This window comes from Natator depressus, chromosome 9 (assembly GCF_965152275.1).
Source record: "Natator depressus isolate rNatDep1 chromosome 9, rNatDep2.hap1, whole genome shotgun sequence".
Taxonomy (NCBI): domain Eukaryota; kingdom Metazoa; phylum Chordata; order Testudines; family Cheloniidae; genus Natator; species Natator depressus.
In genome coordinates, this window is record NC_134242.1 from 57,798,219 (window position 1) to 57,815,464 (window position 17,246).

General features: G+C 53.9%; 1 protein-coding gene across 3 annotated transcripts in view; it reads right to left on the minus strand.

Annotated features, from left to right (window-relative positions):
- DGKK (diacylglycerol kinase kappa) overlaps positions 1–17,246 on the minus strand; it is a 149,804-nt gene that overhangs the window by 11,143 nt on the left and 121,415 nt on the right. For all 3 annotated transcript variants that reach the window (XM_074964311.1, XM_074964312.1, XM_074964310.1), the window contains exons 17-26: positions 15,030–15,131; positions 13,768–13,867; positions 12,073–12,180; positions 9,936–10,032; positions 8,902–9,009; positions 7,527–7,640; positions 6,083–6,217; positions 5,261–5,427; positions 4,625–4,742; positions 990–1,076 (exon numbers count right to left, since the gene is read on the minus strand). In XM_074964311.1, the coding sequence (XP_074820412.1) occupies positions 990–1,076; positions 4,625–4,742; positions 5,261–5,427; positions 6,083–6,217; positions 7,527–7,640; positions 8,902–9,009; positions 9,936–10,032; positions 12,073–12,180; positions 13,768–13,867; positions 15,030–15,131 (1,136 nt within the window). The remainder of the gene's footprint in view (positions 1–989; positions 1,077–4,624; positions 4,743–5,260; positions 5,428–6,082; positions 6,218–7,526; positions 7,641–8,901; positions 9,010–9,935; positions 10,033–12,072; positions 12,181–13,767; positions 13,868–15,029; positions 15,132–17,246) is intronic.

Below are 17,246 nucleotides of genomic sequence, written 5' to 3' on the forward strand. Positions count from 1 at the left end.
CCCACGTTAGAGTGGCAGCAATGCTGGCTGACATCAGCGTGATGTCCTCCTTTACTCTGCCATTAACACTGGGCTGGTCAGCACCCAGCTTTAGGCCACGGCGGTGGGGCTGGTCCCCTCCCCGCTTCACACATCTAGTGGCCCTTGAACCCTACAATGACCGATGGTCACACCAGCTTGCTCATGGCATGTCAGGAAGAGGGTGCTTTGCAGGAGGGGCTGCTGCCCACTGCTCCAAAAGCTGAGCTGGCTTTAAAAAAAATAAATTAAATCTCTACAATGATTACCAAAAGAAAACCTTCAAATCATGCACCAAGAGTAACTGATCCAGTGAGGTCTGCCTGAGACTGCAGACAGTCTGAAACAAGAGCTCTATTAGCTAATAGCTCTGTTTGTCTTGGCGATCTATTAACTCTGGGCCCTAATGATGACTACCCACCCATGAACAGTACCCATTTTGCTGCTGATCAAAGCACGGAAGCAAGGAGAGGGATGATGATCATGTTATAAAGTTCAGCACAGTTTACTGAGGCATTTCATTTTGCCATCAGGAGGGCAGAGCTTGGTTTGAGGGAGGAACCAGTCAAAGTACTGCTACTTTTGTGATCTAATGAGAACTCGGGTAGTCTTGTCACCCCCAGGGCCTCAGCTCAACACCTCACGTTACATTCTCTTCCCTCCTGGGCTTCCCCATGCCTTCCCCTCATGCCCTGCCCCCCCAACCAGCTTCCCCCTGCACCCTGCACCTAACCACATCCTCCAGTCCCTGCCAGAGCTTCCACAGGAAGTAGCCCCCTTCCCTGTCCTGCAGCATGAAGCTTGGAGCATGTTCTGCCATTTGCCACAGCTTTGATCTCCATGCTGAATGCAAGGGGGGGTTCATGTAAGGGAATCTCACAAACCAGCCCCCCCCCCGCCCCCCTCCACAGTCTGGAGCAGAGTAGACTAAGCACCCTAGGGCGTTGGCTCCTCACCAGCCATGCACTCACCAGTTTTCCTTCCAGAAAAGCTCTGGTTTCAGTGTAAAGGGCTTTCACGCTAACTGGCACATCCACGGCCGCATTTCTGCTCAGAAACTGAGAGGAGATGGGTGCAAAGAAAGAGGAGAGAGAGAAGCAATGTTAGTAAGCAGGCACATGGAGACAAGCGGTGCTAAGGGACCAGGGCCTGATGGGACAATGCAGTCGATATGCTGCCCCTTCCCAGTTGGCGAGGTGCTTTGGGACGCTGCTGGGTTCTGCAAGTCTGGTTACACCGTGTCACGGTCCTTTCCCCTACCCTAGCGCCCTCAGTGGAGCAGGACAAAGCCTTCGAGCACTGCCAGGAAGCAGTAGCAAACCGCAGACTTTGCTGCCCCCTCGCCCTCTTGGCTGAGGCGCACGTTCTCATCAGTTCAGGCCTGTACTTCCATACCTCCCCTTCCCTTAGATCATCAGCCGAGGCAAGCCAGAGATGCCAGCTTGTTCTCCACATAGCAGCCTGCCTCCTGAGCCCACTGCATGCTTCACATCCACTCTGGGCTCTGGCCTAGCATTTAAAGCCTTCAGGGGACCATAGGCACGGACTTCTGCTGGCGCCGGTGGGTGCTCGACCCCCCCCGCTCTGCCCCTGCCCCAACTCCACCCCTGCCCCGCCCCCATTCCAACCCCTTCCCCAAAGTCCCCACCCCAACTCCGCCCCCTCCCTGTCCCTATTCCAACCCCTTTCCCAAATCCCCACCCCGGCCCCACCTCTTCCCTGCCTCCTCCCCAGAGCGCGCCACGTTCCCACTCCTCCCTCCTAGAGCTTGTAAAGCAAGTGCTGGGAGGAGAAGCAGGGACTGCGGCGTGCTCAGGGGAGGAGGCAGAGGTAGAGGTGAGGTGAGCTAGGGTGGGGAGCTTGGCTGCTGGTGGGTGCAGAGTACCCACCAATTTTTTCCCATGGGTGCTCCAGCCCCAGAGCACCCACGGAGTCAGCGCCTATGCAGGGGACTGGGGGCTGGGACCAATGTTCCCTCTAATTTTTTACATCCATGTGCAGAATGAACTCTGTTATGTGCACCAATATGGAGGTGATGTTTTGTGGGGGTGGGGCTGAGATTTCAGAGCGTGGGAGGAGGCTAAGGGCTGAGGCAGGGGGGTTGGGTGCAGGGAGGGGGTGAGAGCTCCGGCTGGGGGTGTGGGCTCTGGGGTGGGAACAGGGATGACAGGTTTGGGGTGTAGACTGCCCTGAGAGCTGCAACCGGGAGAGAGGACTCCCCCCAGCCCTCTCTCACTGCAGCAGCCTGGGTTCAGGGGAGGGGCGCCTCTCCCCGCTTGCGCGGCCCTTGATAGCCTGCTGTGTGGCTGCACAGCTTTGAGGGAACTTAGGCTGGGACCATGTCATCTTCCATAGCCTCGGACCTATACCATCTTCAGGGACAAAGAAACTACATCTGCCCAGAACAAGACAGTTGGGCGGCAGAGGCAAAGGAGCTTGTTGTCGGGCCCGAGGCCTTAGTGGGCAAGATCAGCGTGCGTTGTGGTCTGAGCACATTCAGAGCCAGCACCAACTCCTAGTGAAAACCCATACACCATCAGAGATGCTGCTGAGCAGACACTGCTACCCAGGAAGGGGAAAACAGGTCCTGCTCTGGCGCTGGAGCCTGCCTCTATCATCATACTGCATCACTCAGTACTGCAGTGACTGGCAGCATGTACAGAACATTGATTGCTGTGCCAGGTGCTGTATAGAGCCTTGCCAGGCATGGCTGGTATCTATAGGAGGTGGTGCAAACACTCAAACAGGCCTCAGTTCATCCAACAGGGGGCAGTGGTGAGACAGGGCCATTAGCCGGAATATAGGGTAGGAGCACCCACACACACACACACTGTGCAGGCGCCTTTCAGGGTCAGAACTGTCCACAAACTTTCATCTAAAACATTCCCCAGGTCCCTGACAGATAATGACTTTCTGATTAAGTTGTCAGGGTGGATGAGGTAACCTCTTCTATTAGCCCAACTTCTGCTGGTGAGAGAGACAAGCCTTTGAGCTCCACTGAGCTCTTCTTCGGGTCTGGGAAAGGTTCTCTGAGCATCACAGCTAAATGTATGGTGGGACAGATCGTTTTTAGCATAAGTAGTTAGCACATATTATAAGGGACGATTCAAGGTAAAGCGGCCCGTTAACACCTCTGTCATCATAGTACAAAAAAAAAAGGGGTCAGTGGTTACAGATTGTTGTGATAAGCCATAAATCCAGGGTCTCTGGTCAGTCCATGATTTTTGGTGTCTAGTAGAGTAATGAATTTAAGATCCCAGGCTCATCTGTTGAAAGTGTTGTGCAGGTTTCCTTTGAGGATGTGGCCTGATAGGTCAGATAGCGAGTGACCGCCTTGTCAGAACTGTGCTCACTCACAATAAAGAGGGTATTTTTGTCTTTTATCATTTTCCTATGTGAGTTCATTCGAGAGCATTGTGATTGTCTGATTTCACCCACACAGTTGTTGTTGGGGCAGTTAGTGCACTGGATGAGGAACACCACATGTGATAGCCCCATGTAGGACCCATGGATCTTGAAAGGGGTGGTCTGGGGGTGTTGATCATTGTAGCAGTGGAGATACGTTTGCAGGTTTTGCATCTGTTGTTCTGGCGGGGTCTGGTGCCGCTTTGTGTTGGTGTGTCCTGGTCTGTGGGGAGGTTGCATTTAGCAGTGATTCTCGCAGTACCTTTCCCACTAAGAACTCGGTGTGGCTTGAAAAGCTGGTCTCTCTCGCCAACAGAGGTTGGACCAATAAAAGATATTACCTCACTCATCTTGTCTCACTAACATCCTGGGACCAACACGGCTACTACAACACTGTAAACATGATTCAACTGTCGGTTTTTCACAAAATTTTCGAGTTTTGGAAACAAAGGTCAGGTTTGTCACCATGAGCAGCCAAGGCTTACACAGGTCTAACAAGATCCAATGGGTGGACGTTGAAGCTAGACACATTCAGACAAGAAATAAGGGGTAAATTTCTAACAGTGAGGGGAATTAATCATGGAAACGACTTACCAGGGTCGTGGTGGATTCTCCAGCACTGGCAATTTTTAAATCACAACTGGACATTTTTCTAAACTATCTACTCTAGTTCAAATGGGATTAATTCAGGGCAGTCCTCGGGCCAGCACTATGCAGGAGGTGAGACTAGATGATCACAGTGGTCCCTTCTGGCCTTATAAGCTATGAATCTCTGAGCAACACAAACCTGCAGAGCTCAGTAATGGAAACCCACACGACCCCATCGCCCAGGGCTTGGACAGGGCTTCCCCCCACAGCATGTTTGGACAGGTGGAGACAGAGAGAAGTGGATTTCATGTGGGATGCGGGGACGGGTGCTGACATTTCATGCAGCCAGGCAGCCTCCTGCATTTGTATTCTGCCTGTAGCTCAGTCTCTGGCTCGCCTGGTCTATTTATAGCTTGCTTAGCTCCTTGTTCTATTTATTTACTGGCTCGCTCTATAATATCCATTTAGCCTTTGGCTTCCCCCTTAATCAATCTTCTGTCTCTCTCTCCACTGCCCTCCCTGCTGCCACTTCTTCTTCGGATTGCACCCACGTGCTCATCCCCTGCCTTCTCACTCCCCCTGGATGTGACACCAGGCGGGCTGTGACCCTCACCTCAGGCCCGCTGCTGCTCTTGTTGGGAAAGGCCTCATTCAGGGCCAGGGAGCAGGCGTTCACGGCATGGGCCAGCTCCTGTTCCATGGCTTTGTGGGTTGTGGCTGCCTCACGGATCCTGCAGGAAAACAAAGGAAGGGACCTAATGGGAATTCACAGCTTCCCTTGGCTTCTAACCTGGGGAACAGGAAGTCTGGCCCATGGGCCAGGATCCATGTGCAGAGATGGGATCCCTGGGAAGGAGTCCCTGTCCATCCCACTGGTGCATCCATGCACAGACACTTGCAGGGCTACCCTAGGGATTCAGGACTCTGAGCGCCCTGGAGTGATGGTTCCCTCTCAATCTACCACCTCTCCTGGATGTGGGGGATTGGATCCAGGCTGGGAGAGCAGGGCCCCCAGAACAACATCACTCCCAGCTCAGCGGAGATCATCTGCATCCCCAAGAGCCCCTCCACCCCCACGCCATTGCACAGCTACCACCCCAAGAGCTGGGAAGAACGTGACTCCTCTCTGCACTGCTCCTTCACCACCCACAGGGGGCACCACTGAGTAGCATGAGGTGCTTCCTCCTAACCCCAGCCAGCTCCAGATGGGCCTGCCCCCCTGCCTTGTCCCACGGGCACTGCAGCCCACCTGGTGATGAGGGTTTCCGCAGCGTGAGCCATCTGCTGCATCTGGCCATACTCCTCGTCGGTCAGGTATTCCATGGACTGCTGGGAGTTGAGGCGGGGCCGCGCCAGGGCTCGGTAGCCCTCGCCCTTCTGCTTGTCCTCCCACGACTTCAGGGTGCTTTCAAAGGCCTGCAGAGAGACAAGGCAACCCTGCTGCTAACATGGTGGCTGCGGGTGTCTGACACTGCACTGCCTCCATAGACATTGCCAGGCAGCTGGCATTCACCCCTGCACGGCCCCTGCCACCCCACACTGACACACTAGGGCATCCCTTGGCTCAGAGCTCAGTGCAGCAGCTTTGGGAGAGGACAATGGCAGCTGTCATGTCATCTCCAAGAACCCCAAATACTGGCATGCATCAATCACTGTTCCCACTGCTGAAATGCAGCCACCTCTGGGGTGGAACAGGACAGATGTTTAACAGCAACTCTATGTAGTTACCTGCATTGGAATCTCATTAACCACCCAGTTCTTTGGGGGAAGAGCTTTGGGATCTTTAACTAGCCCAGCCAGTCAAGGCTCGTCTGAAAGATGGCACCTCCACCAGCAAAGCACCCAGCTAGCACCACACAGGCACTGGCCCAGTGCTAGCTCAGAGGAGAGGGCTCTTCTGACTGACTCAGCAGCACCACATCTGAGTTCCCCATCCAGCTATGGGACAGGACCAGGCCTGTTTAGCTCATGAGAGCTGATGAGGTCCTAGCCCCAGGTAGAATGGCTGCATGCTAGCCGCAGCTACCCTGGGCACCTCTCCCCAAGTCTAAGGGCAGCTGGCAGGTCTTACCCTGTCTCTTGTTAGCATCTGGGCTCGGTTTTTGTGTTGGATTTTGATGATCCCTGGAGGCTGGATCCAAGCTTCTCCATCCACCTGCACTGGGACGCCCTCGTCTCCCCGGATCGTGATCTTCACCATCCGACACTGCCAGACAAGCACAGGAAAGGAGGCTGGCACCAAACGGCAAGGCAGCGCACATGGCCCCAGGGCTTCACACGGCCTGAGTTAAAGAAACTTTCCCAGAAATCGCAGCTTTGCCATGGCTTGATGCCAGGGAAGTGCTGTCTGTGATGCCAGGACATGCTGGCAAAGCCATGTCTCCTGCCAGCTGGCACTCTGTTCTCCTGGCAGAGCCACGTCTCCTGGCTCAGTAGCTGGGTTCTGCCAGGGTCACCAGTGCATCCAGATTGCAGACCCTGCTGGGAGGCCTGATTCTAGCTTGGGTCACTGGCTACAAATTAGCTCCACTTGAACTAGCCGCGTAGCCAGCATGGCTCAGGCTAGCCACTGGAGTCCAATCCCTCCCAAGTCCTGGGTACATGCTCGGGCAGGCATCAGGCATCAGTTCAAGCAGAGCTGACATGTGTCCCTTTGCCTGAGCTGGGAATCCCACCTCCAGCTGCCGCAGAGCTGTATCATAGGCAGACCCACTCTGTGCTTCTCCATCAGCACACGGCCTACCCAAACACACCACTCGCAGGGCGTCAGTTCTGGCCCACCTGATGCCCTGTGCAACGTGGGTGTGCCATGCTCCCAGAGCAGAACTCACCACTCTGCGCTGGCAGGGGCACTGCACACTCACGGGGCACGGGACAGCCCCAGTGAGATACAGAGGGGCGCTTGGGGGGCATGGGACAAAAGGGGCAGTTTGTTCCCGGCACCCCAAACCCATGGAATCTGAGTTAGCAGCGCTGCAACCTGACACACGATGGCGCAGTCCCTGCGAATGGGTGGCTGGGCCAAACCTGAGTGGCGCAGCGACCCCACGTGCCAGGTCGTGATGGCCAGTGTGGGCAGCCGGGCCAAGCCCTGCGGGACAGGTACCGCCATGGAGGGGTGAATGTGGGGAGAGCTTGCTTCCAACCCCCACCCCACCATGGGGGGCCTCAGGGGCAGATTTCCCCCCAACGAATAAGCTGCTGCCTCCAGCTTTGAGCCTTCCCTGCCCATACCAGCAGCAGGCCCTCCCTACCCACCAGCCCTACTGGAGACCCCCCTTCCCCTCCTCACAGGTCAGGAGCCTGACTCCCACACCTGCCCTTGCCTGACCTCCTGCAGGCTCTTCCGCCCAGGGTGCTCTCTCCTCAACCTCCGTGGGCTCCATGGGAGGGAGGCAGCAATGGGGGCATTGGCCCCTGCAGACAGGCCCCATCTGGGCCTCCAGCCACCTGGGGCCTAGCCAGGTGGAACCCAGCCAAGGGTCAGCTGATCTCCTGTGGCGGCGCTGCTTTACCTGGGCGATGCGGTGATGCTGCAGGTTGATGACTCGCGACATGGCCATCTGGATACTGCCAAAGACAGCAACCACCTCCAGCTTCTTATCATCGAAGGAGGGCGCCCCAAAGTTCTGCAAAGAACAGCAAAGCCCCATGACAGCCACCGCCCTGGACCCCTCTTCACCACGCTCTGGGGCTCTCTATACAGCTGCGTGTCTGTCTGTCCACTTGGGGCTCTCTGTGTCTGTCTGTCTGTCTATACAGCTGTGTGCATGTCTGTCCGTCCCTGGGTCTCTGTGTCTGTGTCTACACAGCTGTGTGCATGTCTGTCTGCCTGGGGGTCTCTGTGTGTGTCTGTACATCTCTGTGTGTGTTTGTCCATCCATGGGTCTCTGTGTCTGTCTGTCTATAGGTGGTAGAATCTCCTTCCTTAGAGGTTTTTAAGGTCAGGCTTGACATAGCCCTGGCTGGGATGATTTAACTGGGAATTGGTCCTGCTTCGAGCAGGGGGTTGGACTAGATGACCTTCTGGGGTCCCTTCCAACCCTGATATTCTATGATTCTATGATTCTATATCTAGGCTAAGTTCCATTTCTAGGGACTCTCCACCTGACCCCAGAGGATGGAGCGGCAGGGTAATGACAGTGGAGCCAGGGTGGGAGGTGTGTCCAGTTGCTGAGACAAGAAGGGGGGAGTGGAGGGAGGCCCTGGCAGAAAACCCCAGGGGAAGCTGCCACTGACCTGAGCTACCCACACAGCCACCCACAGGCAGAGTGGGAGTGGGGCACACAGACATGGCCCGAGGCGCCCCTAAGGGCTCCGGCCTCCTCACAAAGGGTCCTTGCAACCTCAGGCTTTTGGCCACAAACAACCCCTGGAGGTCAGGGCTGTGCACTGGAACACAATGAGCTCGGGGTGTGCACATAAAAACAGAGCTCTACACTGCTCTAGCCCTTCGCAAAGGGAGTAGCCCCACTTCAGATAGAGAAACCAAGGCACAGTGAGGGGATGTGAACCCCTAAGGCCACAAGGAGTCAGTAGTGGAGTCAGGCCTAGACTGCAGGCCTCCTGACCCCCAGCTCTCTCTGCTCTAGCTACTAGACAACAGTGCCTCCCAGTGAGAAAGACTCCCCACCTTTCCTCAAAACCACCCAGGTACACACTTCTGTCAGAATCAGGGCCTGAGCTAGATGGGCCCTGGGCTGATCCATATGACGGGAGGTTGGAGACCAGACCAAGTGGACCCGGGGCAGATCTGTCTGGCAATTCTTTTGTCCCTAAATGGATACCAAGTCTCTTGTTACAGTTGCACTGAGGCATTTCACCTTCAGATTTACCATGGGCACCATTAGCCAAAGAAGCCTCCAACCCCGCCCCGCAGCCAGCACTCACATTATCCTCCTTTGTGCCGCCCCAGAAATTGATGCCACCAGCATAGCTGGGGATGTTGAGCACGGCAATCCCCTGCAAACTGGGCAAGGAGATGGTCACCCCGTCACACTGAAAGAGAAGATAAGACAGGCTGAGATCTTCAGTGTGTGCCAGGCACCACCTGCCAGCCCAGCCGCACCCTCAGATCTGCCCGCAAAGCAGGCGTCAGGCAGGAACGCCAGAAAACTCCCGCATTTGGCTGTGAAACACAGCCCAGGCCTAAGAGAATTCAAGGAAGTCAGGGATTCTGGGCAGTGGCGTGGGGCTGGTTTGCAGAAGCCACTGTCCATTGGAGTATCACCACTGTTTCAAGGCCCTGACCACACTTTAACATTCAGTCCCTGCCCCCCCCAACAGAAAACAGGAAACACCCAGAGAATCGCCAGCCTGAACTCACTCAGGTCCCGTGCTGATCCCCCCATTGTGCCTCATTACCAAAGCAAACCCATGGTCCAATCCAACCCAAGCAGGGTCAGGATACTTGGTTTTAAAATAAAATGCAGGAGCCTTGTCTACACTAGGGCTCCCCCTGTTCGCACCACCAGGTGATGCTGTGCCGGGGTGAGCAATGGTGAGAAATCTATGCACACACCCCTCCAGCACAAACACAACTGGAGAGTCCCTGGCTTTCCTACGAATATCTGCTTGGGCTTTCAGTAACCTGCTTAGCACTGGGACTCAGTGCCTCTGCTTGGGCTCTGTCTTGAAAGGAAGAAGTTTCCATGACACAAGCAAACACAAAGCAAGAGAAGAGATTGGCACTAAGGCAGGGGGACTGAGAAATGAGCATTGCTGTGGCCTGGCAGCCTAGCTTCTAGCTCTATCTGTGGCCCCCATTCCTACAGTATCTCAGCACCTAAACCCCAACGCCTGGCAGAGAACAGGGATCTATCCAGGAGCCCATGCATGTTCACTTAGCTGAACACACAAGCTCCTGCTCCTACACTCCCCCCAGTGATTTATGGCCCCCAGGTCAGGCCAGCACCTCTGATTACCTCCAGCTGGACTCGCTGCTCCAGGTTCTTGTAGGTCCTCTGCAGAAGCTCCTTGGTCCCCAGCACTCCATACCACATCATGTTCTTGGTGCGACTGCTGCAGTGGGGCAAGGGGAGAGAAACACACAGCTCTGAGCAGGTGCTTTAAATCCAGCCTGGGCACCTGTCTAACACAGATGCTCTAGCTCAGCCAGAAGTCCTGGGTGGGATGTGGAAGTCACTGGCTGAGGGTCTCTGAGCTGAGTTAGAGGACATGATCACAATGGTCCTGAAACTCATGGATCTATGTTAAACCAGTCCTGCAGACAACTCCAAGCCCTGGTCGCCACTGGCGCAATGGGCCACAGCCTCGTTACAGCAGTGCAATGAGAATGACTTTTAGATATGCAAATTAGACAACAGAGAAAGAGATTAAACTAATGACATGCATAGTAATTAATGGGCAACACAGACATTATAGGACCGGATTTGACAATCTAGTCCCATATCCTGTTTCTCACCAGCTGCTTCAAAGACAGGTGCAAGAACCTGATAGTGGCCAGGAATAACCTGCCCACAGGGGAAGCTGCTTCCCCCCAGGTCAAAGACTGGTTGATGTCCTGAAACAGGAGGTTTTGTAACCCTTGGTGTAAAACCCCATCCAATGTAACTGTCTATGTTCTCATTCTCCACAGCAATGTCTGATCCTTTTACTGAATCCTGCTAAGTGCTTCGCCTTCATGATATCCAGTGGCAGCAAGTTCCACAGGTTAATTATGTCTTATGTAAAAATATTTCCTCCTATCAGTTTTTAATGTGTTACCTTGTAGTTTCACTGAATGTCTCTTTGAGTAGGAGAAAAAGTAAACAGGGATGCCTGATTCGCTGCATCACTCAGCATTTTATAGAGCTGCCACTGCTCTCCTCTCCAAATGAAATAGTGCCACTCTTTTGAGTCTCCCTCCATAAGGCAATGCTCTACAGCCCTCTTTATCCAGGAAGGCAGTGTGGCCTAGTGGATAGGACACTATCCTCTATTCCTACCACTGGCCTGTTAAGTGACCTTGAGTAAGTTGCTTTCTCATTCTGTGCCTCAGTTTCCCCATGTGTAGAATAGAGATAATAGCATTGCCTCCTTTGTAAAGAAATCTCTAGCTAAAAAGCACTGTATAACTCTTTGGTAGTATTGTTATTCAGCCATCATTTCATCCCTTCTTTTTCTGCTACACCCTTCCTGCTAGACATGCCATTCAAGGTAACTGAGTAGCAGGATTCAATTCCATCTCAGGATGTCCGGTGAGCTGAGCTCCTCTCCAGAGGTTTACATGTTCTTGCCACGACCCTCTGAGATGCTAGTAATACTTGATTGTTGTATGTTTACTCTAGATATATAGGATCTGATTTTGTGAAACTTCCGCTGGTTCCCACTGGCCTTTGTAAAATGGGATAATTATAATTACCCACCTCACAAGGGTTAATGTCCGGGAGCCTAATTAACAAATGTTTGCAGAGTATTAGAAGATGCTGGGATGAAGGGCATTGGTGCATGGCTCTTGTTAAAGAAGCTGTTATTATTACCATGTGGCTGCATCTCCATTCAAGTCAGGCACCATAGACACCTTCAGCTAATCAGATATCCGGACTCATATCAGAGCAGTGGAGGCTTCATGACAGATAAGGAGCAGCGTGAAGCTCAGCCCAACAGCAGATCACTTAGGCTCTGTCTACACTACAGAATTCTGCCTGCATGGCTGTCAGCCAGGCGTGAAGAGGTGTGGTCTGACCGATGTAACTTGCCAGCACAAGCCTCTGGTGTAGACACAGCTAGACTGGCCACATATGCTTGTCCTGGTGTCACTGGTTTTACTCGGGGCGGCTGGAATAAGCTATGCTGGTGCAAGCACAGCTTGGCCAGTATAAGCTGTGTCCACACTAGGAGTGCTTTGCACTGGTATAGCCTTCCTTGTGTAGACCTGGCCAAAGACAGCCCCCACCCCCGCCCTCAGGTCACCCCTGGAGTTGCATGCCCTGGGGCAGAGGGTGTCTTTATAGATGACTCCCTCATGAAATGGGAACTCAGCAATCAAGGACTTCTGACCTCTGCTCCTATCCTGAGGCACTCTCCATTTGAGGAAGGTAGGGGGGCTCTGTTGCCTACCTGCACTTTTTGGGGTGCTCGTCCCGTTTGTTGTTGAACTCCAGAGAGATTTTGGCATCCAGGCCTATGCCAAAGTAGTTATTCATGACGCATCTTTCGGAGAATTGTCTGAAAGCAGCAGATGGGGAAGGAGAGGTTTGGACACAGAACAATGCAGCAGTGATCATGGGGGTGGAACCGGGAAATGTCAGCAGAATGAAAATATCAGCCCCATTATTGAAACATCCGTATGAGAGTCCTTGAGATTTATTTTGGGTTTTGAAGGAGTTTTAGAATGCCAGCGACAATTGGAGCTTTGTGATTGGCTGTCAGTGATGTCACAGCCATGTCTGATTGGCTGTCAGTGATGTCATAGCCAAGTTTCTAGTCCCCATTAAACACAAAGGGTTGATATTACTGTGTGTAATAACCCCATTGCAAAATAATAATAGTGTGCCCCAGGCCAGGCCATTATTACATTTCTCAAGTTGGGAAAGCCAGGCAAACCTTCAGCTAGCCACGCCACAATCTATTACCATCTCCGCAAAAGATACTGTCTGCTCGCCTGGCATTGCTTAATGATACCAACCAGATGTGTTTTAGCCAGACAGATTGTTGGCTGACGACTCACAGACAATTTACTGATCTTAAACAGCCAGGGGCTGATTCTGGTCTCATTTATGCCAATTTTCCATGGATGTAATTCCATAAGCTTCAGTGGAGGGGCTCCAGATTTACACCAGTGCCAGAGAAGAATCAGACCCTGGCTTTTTAATTCAGTCATTGATTTAACAAGGATAGGTGAAGGAGCAGACTCCAGATAATATCTTGTGAGGTTAAAGCAAGGAGAGTTAGGCAGGCTGTGTTGAGGACTCTGCTTTCACCAATCTGTATTGCGGGGACAGCACTCAGACATTGCAGTAATAGTCAGACAGACAGACAGAGAGACAGACACGTCTAAATGTTTTGGTTTTAATTAAATCCAGAATCGCTAAAATTGATCAATTCCAGCTAACAGATAGTCAATTTTTACCCCCACAGGGGAGCTCACTGCATAACTCTGAGATGCCTTTGCAGATCCCAGCTTGAAGGTATTATACACCTACAGCTCCAGCAACGGTCACAGCGCCTGAAGCCCAGATGATGCACTCCACCAAGCTGGCTGGTCGCTGCATTCTGCACTAGTTGGCTTGCACAGGTAGAGCACATGGCTGTCACCCAGCCCTGGTGATGACAAAGTCGTGGGTTATGGTGAGGAGGAGGGTGGCCAAGTGTCAATTGGTACTAGGGGAGAAACACCTGGACCCTCAAGGAACAGGATGCTCTCAAACCAGAGGCTGCGAGCAGCCCCCTTCATCTTCCTTTTGGCAGTGTGGAGAGAACCCCCCCCCACGCGCGAGAATGGAAAGTTCCACTGCAACACAAACCCCTCTTGTCAGCCAATCAGAATGAAGAGAGCCCTATATGAGATTCTCCGGGAAAGAGGAGGAAAACTGGCTGGTGAAAGGCTGATAATGACTGAGACTGAGGTTAAGGTCAAGTGTTGATAAAGGAGAAGCCATGTGTCCTTTGCAGCTTTTGGCAAGTCATTTCCTTACCTGGGCCTCAGTTCTCCTGTGTCAAATGGGAATAAAAGCCCTACCCTATGTCCCGGGGGGCAGCATCGGAGGCCTACACATGCACTAGGGATTAACGTTGCCCAGAGCACGTACTCACATCGTGTTGGGATCCTCGGTGAAATGGATGGTGCTGAAGCTGTCAGGTCTATCCAGGAGGATGGACGACGTAGTGGAGGTCACTGTACCACGCCGGGAACCTGGACAAAGGGGAGATGCTCTTTAGTAGCCAGCAGCGCCCCTGCCCTTAACAAGCATATACCCTGCATCCTACCCCTACCCTGCCTTCCTGAGCCCCCAACACCGCACTAAGAGGCCCCTTAACTGCTGAGTGCAGAGGGGACCCCAATGGGGCACTCTGCTAAGCACTTTGCATGCTGCCACTTTAAATGGGACATGCCCCTAGGGGTGAGTGCTAGGTGTGGCCCTACAAACCCGGATTATGGGCAGGTCAGATGACATGATTTGTAAATCCCTTGCAAAGGGTCTGGACATTTTGTCTCCTGATTATCTGCACTCAATTCTCCCTTCTCACCCTGCTTTGATAATGGAGGGTGCAATACACACTGCGCTCCTTCCCTACCACCAGCGGGGGTCAGGGCATGGCGGGTTTGTTAGCCACTTAAATTGGCTTTGGATCAGGCCCTCAGTCAACAGGTCCTTCCATTGACCCCAATCAGCTTTGGATCAGGCTCCTACTGCTCTCCTGCCAGCAGGGGGAGCCCCAGGTATTATTGATTTCCAACACACACACTGATGGCTCAAGGTGGGGCCCCGCATCCCTGCCCCATTCCAGAGAGTTGGACTCCTCTGCTATGGTCCCTGCAGAACACGACCATGGATGCCAGGTTTGTATAATTTTTGGTGGCGCCCAGAACAGGTCCAAGTCCTGCCCCCCCCCCAACAGGAGCAGGACCATGTCTCTGGGAGGAGCTAGATGAACAGGGTTAAGGGGGCCAAGGCTGGGGCCACACCTGGGGATGGGTGCAGGGCAGGCAGCTGGGACCCCGGGCCCACATTCCTGAATATTGGTGGAGCACGGGCACCATGGGCCCATATAACTTGCCGCCTATGGACATGGCCTGCCAGTCTGTCAGAGCCTCCACAGCCCCCTGCACACAGCTGGTCAATTTCCCTTGGAACGCCCAGGCCAGGATCCCTCTGCAGCCTCCGGCCAGATGCACTGTAGTACGTAGCTGGGGGGCCTCCACTCTGGAAAACGGGGCCCCTTTAATCTGTGTATTTGCCACCCCCAGTCCTGCCTTGGTTCCAGCTTCTCTGATCACTTTAAATAACGAGTGACGTGGAAGAGTCCATGATCCTGAATGGGGAGTGGGCTGCATGAACCAGCCGGAGCCTTACCAAGGATTTCGGTCTCTTTGCTGAACTCTTCCAAGCTGTCCTTCTTGCCGGAAGCCGTGATGCTCCGATAAGCTTGAGTCTGCTTGTTCTGCTCATCCACAGCTACACGGGAACAGGCAAGGCATGCAATGTAAAGCCAACTGTAGGGGTATGGCTACACAGCAGTGTCAGCCCAGGGTTCATGGGACTCGAGTCAGCCGATCCATGTCAGGGAACCCTGGGCTGGAGCATCTACACTGCATTTTAACCCTAGGTTAAGGATTTGCTGACCCATGCTCAAACCTAGGGCTCTGGCACCCAAGTGCGCAGACCCAAGTCAAAGTAACCATGTCCCAGAGTTCCTAGTGCCCCCCACCCTGTTGAAACTCTAGCCCTAGGAACATGGTGCACTGTGGGAAAACTCTACTGCCCTGCCTATTTCCCAATTGTGACATGATACTGATGGGACTCAGAAACACATAATGACTCCTGTGGTGGCTGTCCCGGGAGCACACAGCCGTGTGAGAAGGCTTTATTCTGAACTGCCCCTAACCTGAGAACTGGGTTCCCCACTAGGCTGAGTCACATGGGCAGGAAAATGCCCAGGACAGGCGCCTGTTCTAAAGGTAACTAGGGCACCCAGCTCCAGGGCTGCCAGACTGCACCATGGGCTGGTCAATAACAGGGTTTTTCTTGGGCTGGTTTTTATTTATTGTTGTCTGTTTGTTTTGAATGGAGGTGTCCAAGGAAGAACACACACCCCCAGCCTGGCTGCTGCCGGCTGCGGAGCGGTCAAGGGCATCCCCTGGGCTTGGGGTGCAGGGTGCTCCAGCATCCTTGGGATCCCTTAGCCCTGCCCCCGCCACACACGGGCGGCAGGGATAAGGGATCCCTGGGAGGCTGTGGGGAAGTTTTGGAGCTGGCTCACGCTCTCCCACCTGACAGTGCATGCAGCCCGGGTGTACCTGCAAACACAGCCCTGGGGGGGCGGGGAGGCCTCGGGGGAAGGGACAGAGAGCAGAGCAGGACTAAGCGGCTGCCCTGCAGAGAGGGGGAACAGCAGAGCTCCCGCTCAGCAGGGCTGGGGCAGGGATGACCCTCAATACCCTGGCACCCAGGAGCTGCCTCCCCCCAGTCAGCTTTGCTCCCTGCTCCGAGCAAGCTCCTCACAGCAGTGAGGAGGAGCCGGAGCAGGCAAGAGGAGTGGGCTTGGCCAGGCAGTAGTGGTGCCTCCAGCATCTCCGCTGGCTGCCTGCAGCGCTGCTCCTCTGCTGCCAGGAACTCTGGGGTAGATACGGAGGTCTTCCAGGACCCGAGTCAAGCCGTGTGCACAGGAAAGCAATAGGGCTCGGACACTAGGTCCCAGCTTAACACGGGCTCGGACCCTCCAGCCCTGCAGTCCATGCCCTAGCTTAGCACCTAGGTTAGCATGGACGCAAGGGGGGTTAGACTTGAGCCCAGGCTTACATTGCTGTCTAGACATACCCTAGGGATGCCCAGCCAGCACCTGGATTCACCCAATACCTCCCCAGCTCACTGCTGATGGGTCTGACCCTTGTAGGTGTTTCTACTCCCAAAGGCCCAGGCGGTCCGGCGTACGCTCTAGCATGTTGAGAAGTTCACTGGGCAGACAGAACCATCCAGGAGATGGGGATGCCTGCTCTTTGGGCTCCTTCCTGTACCCCAGGTGCCAGGACCTGTGACCCACCAGCCAGGAGCAATGTCCCTGGCATCCAGGGATGCTGCTCCTGGATTAGCCACCAGGGTGCGCTCCCTGACTTTTATTAGAGTCACCTCTGAGTGATTCACTCTGGTGACTCAGTGTCCCAACTTCACTGAGGGGGAAACTGAGGCACAGAAGGGTCCAGGCCAAAATGATCAGCAGGGGCCTATGCTGTGAGGTGCCTCTGTTTTGGGCATCCTGCCTGGCCACATCTGGCTTGATTTTTAGAAGTGCTGAGCATTAAAAAAAAAACGGTTACTTATCTTTCGTAACTGTTGTTCTTCGAGATGTGTTGCTCTTGTCCATTCCATAATAGGTGTGTGCGTGCCCACATGCGCAGTCATCAAAGATTTTTGCCTTAGCAATACCCATAGGGCCGGCTTTGGCACCCCCTGGAGTGCTGCACTCATGCGTCTGTATATCAGGCGCTGCCAACCCTACACCCTCTCAGTTCCTTCTGGCCGACAACTCCGACAGAGGGGGGGGAGGGCGGGGAATGGAATGGACACGACCTG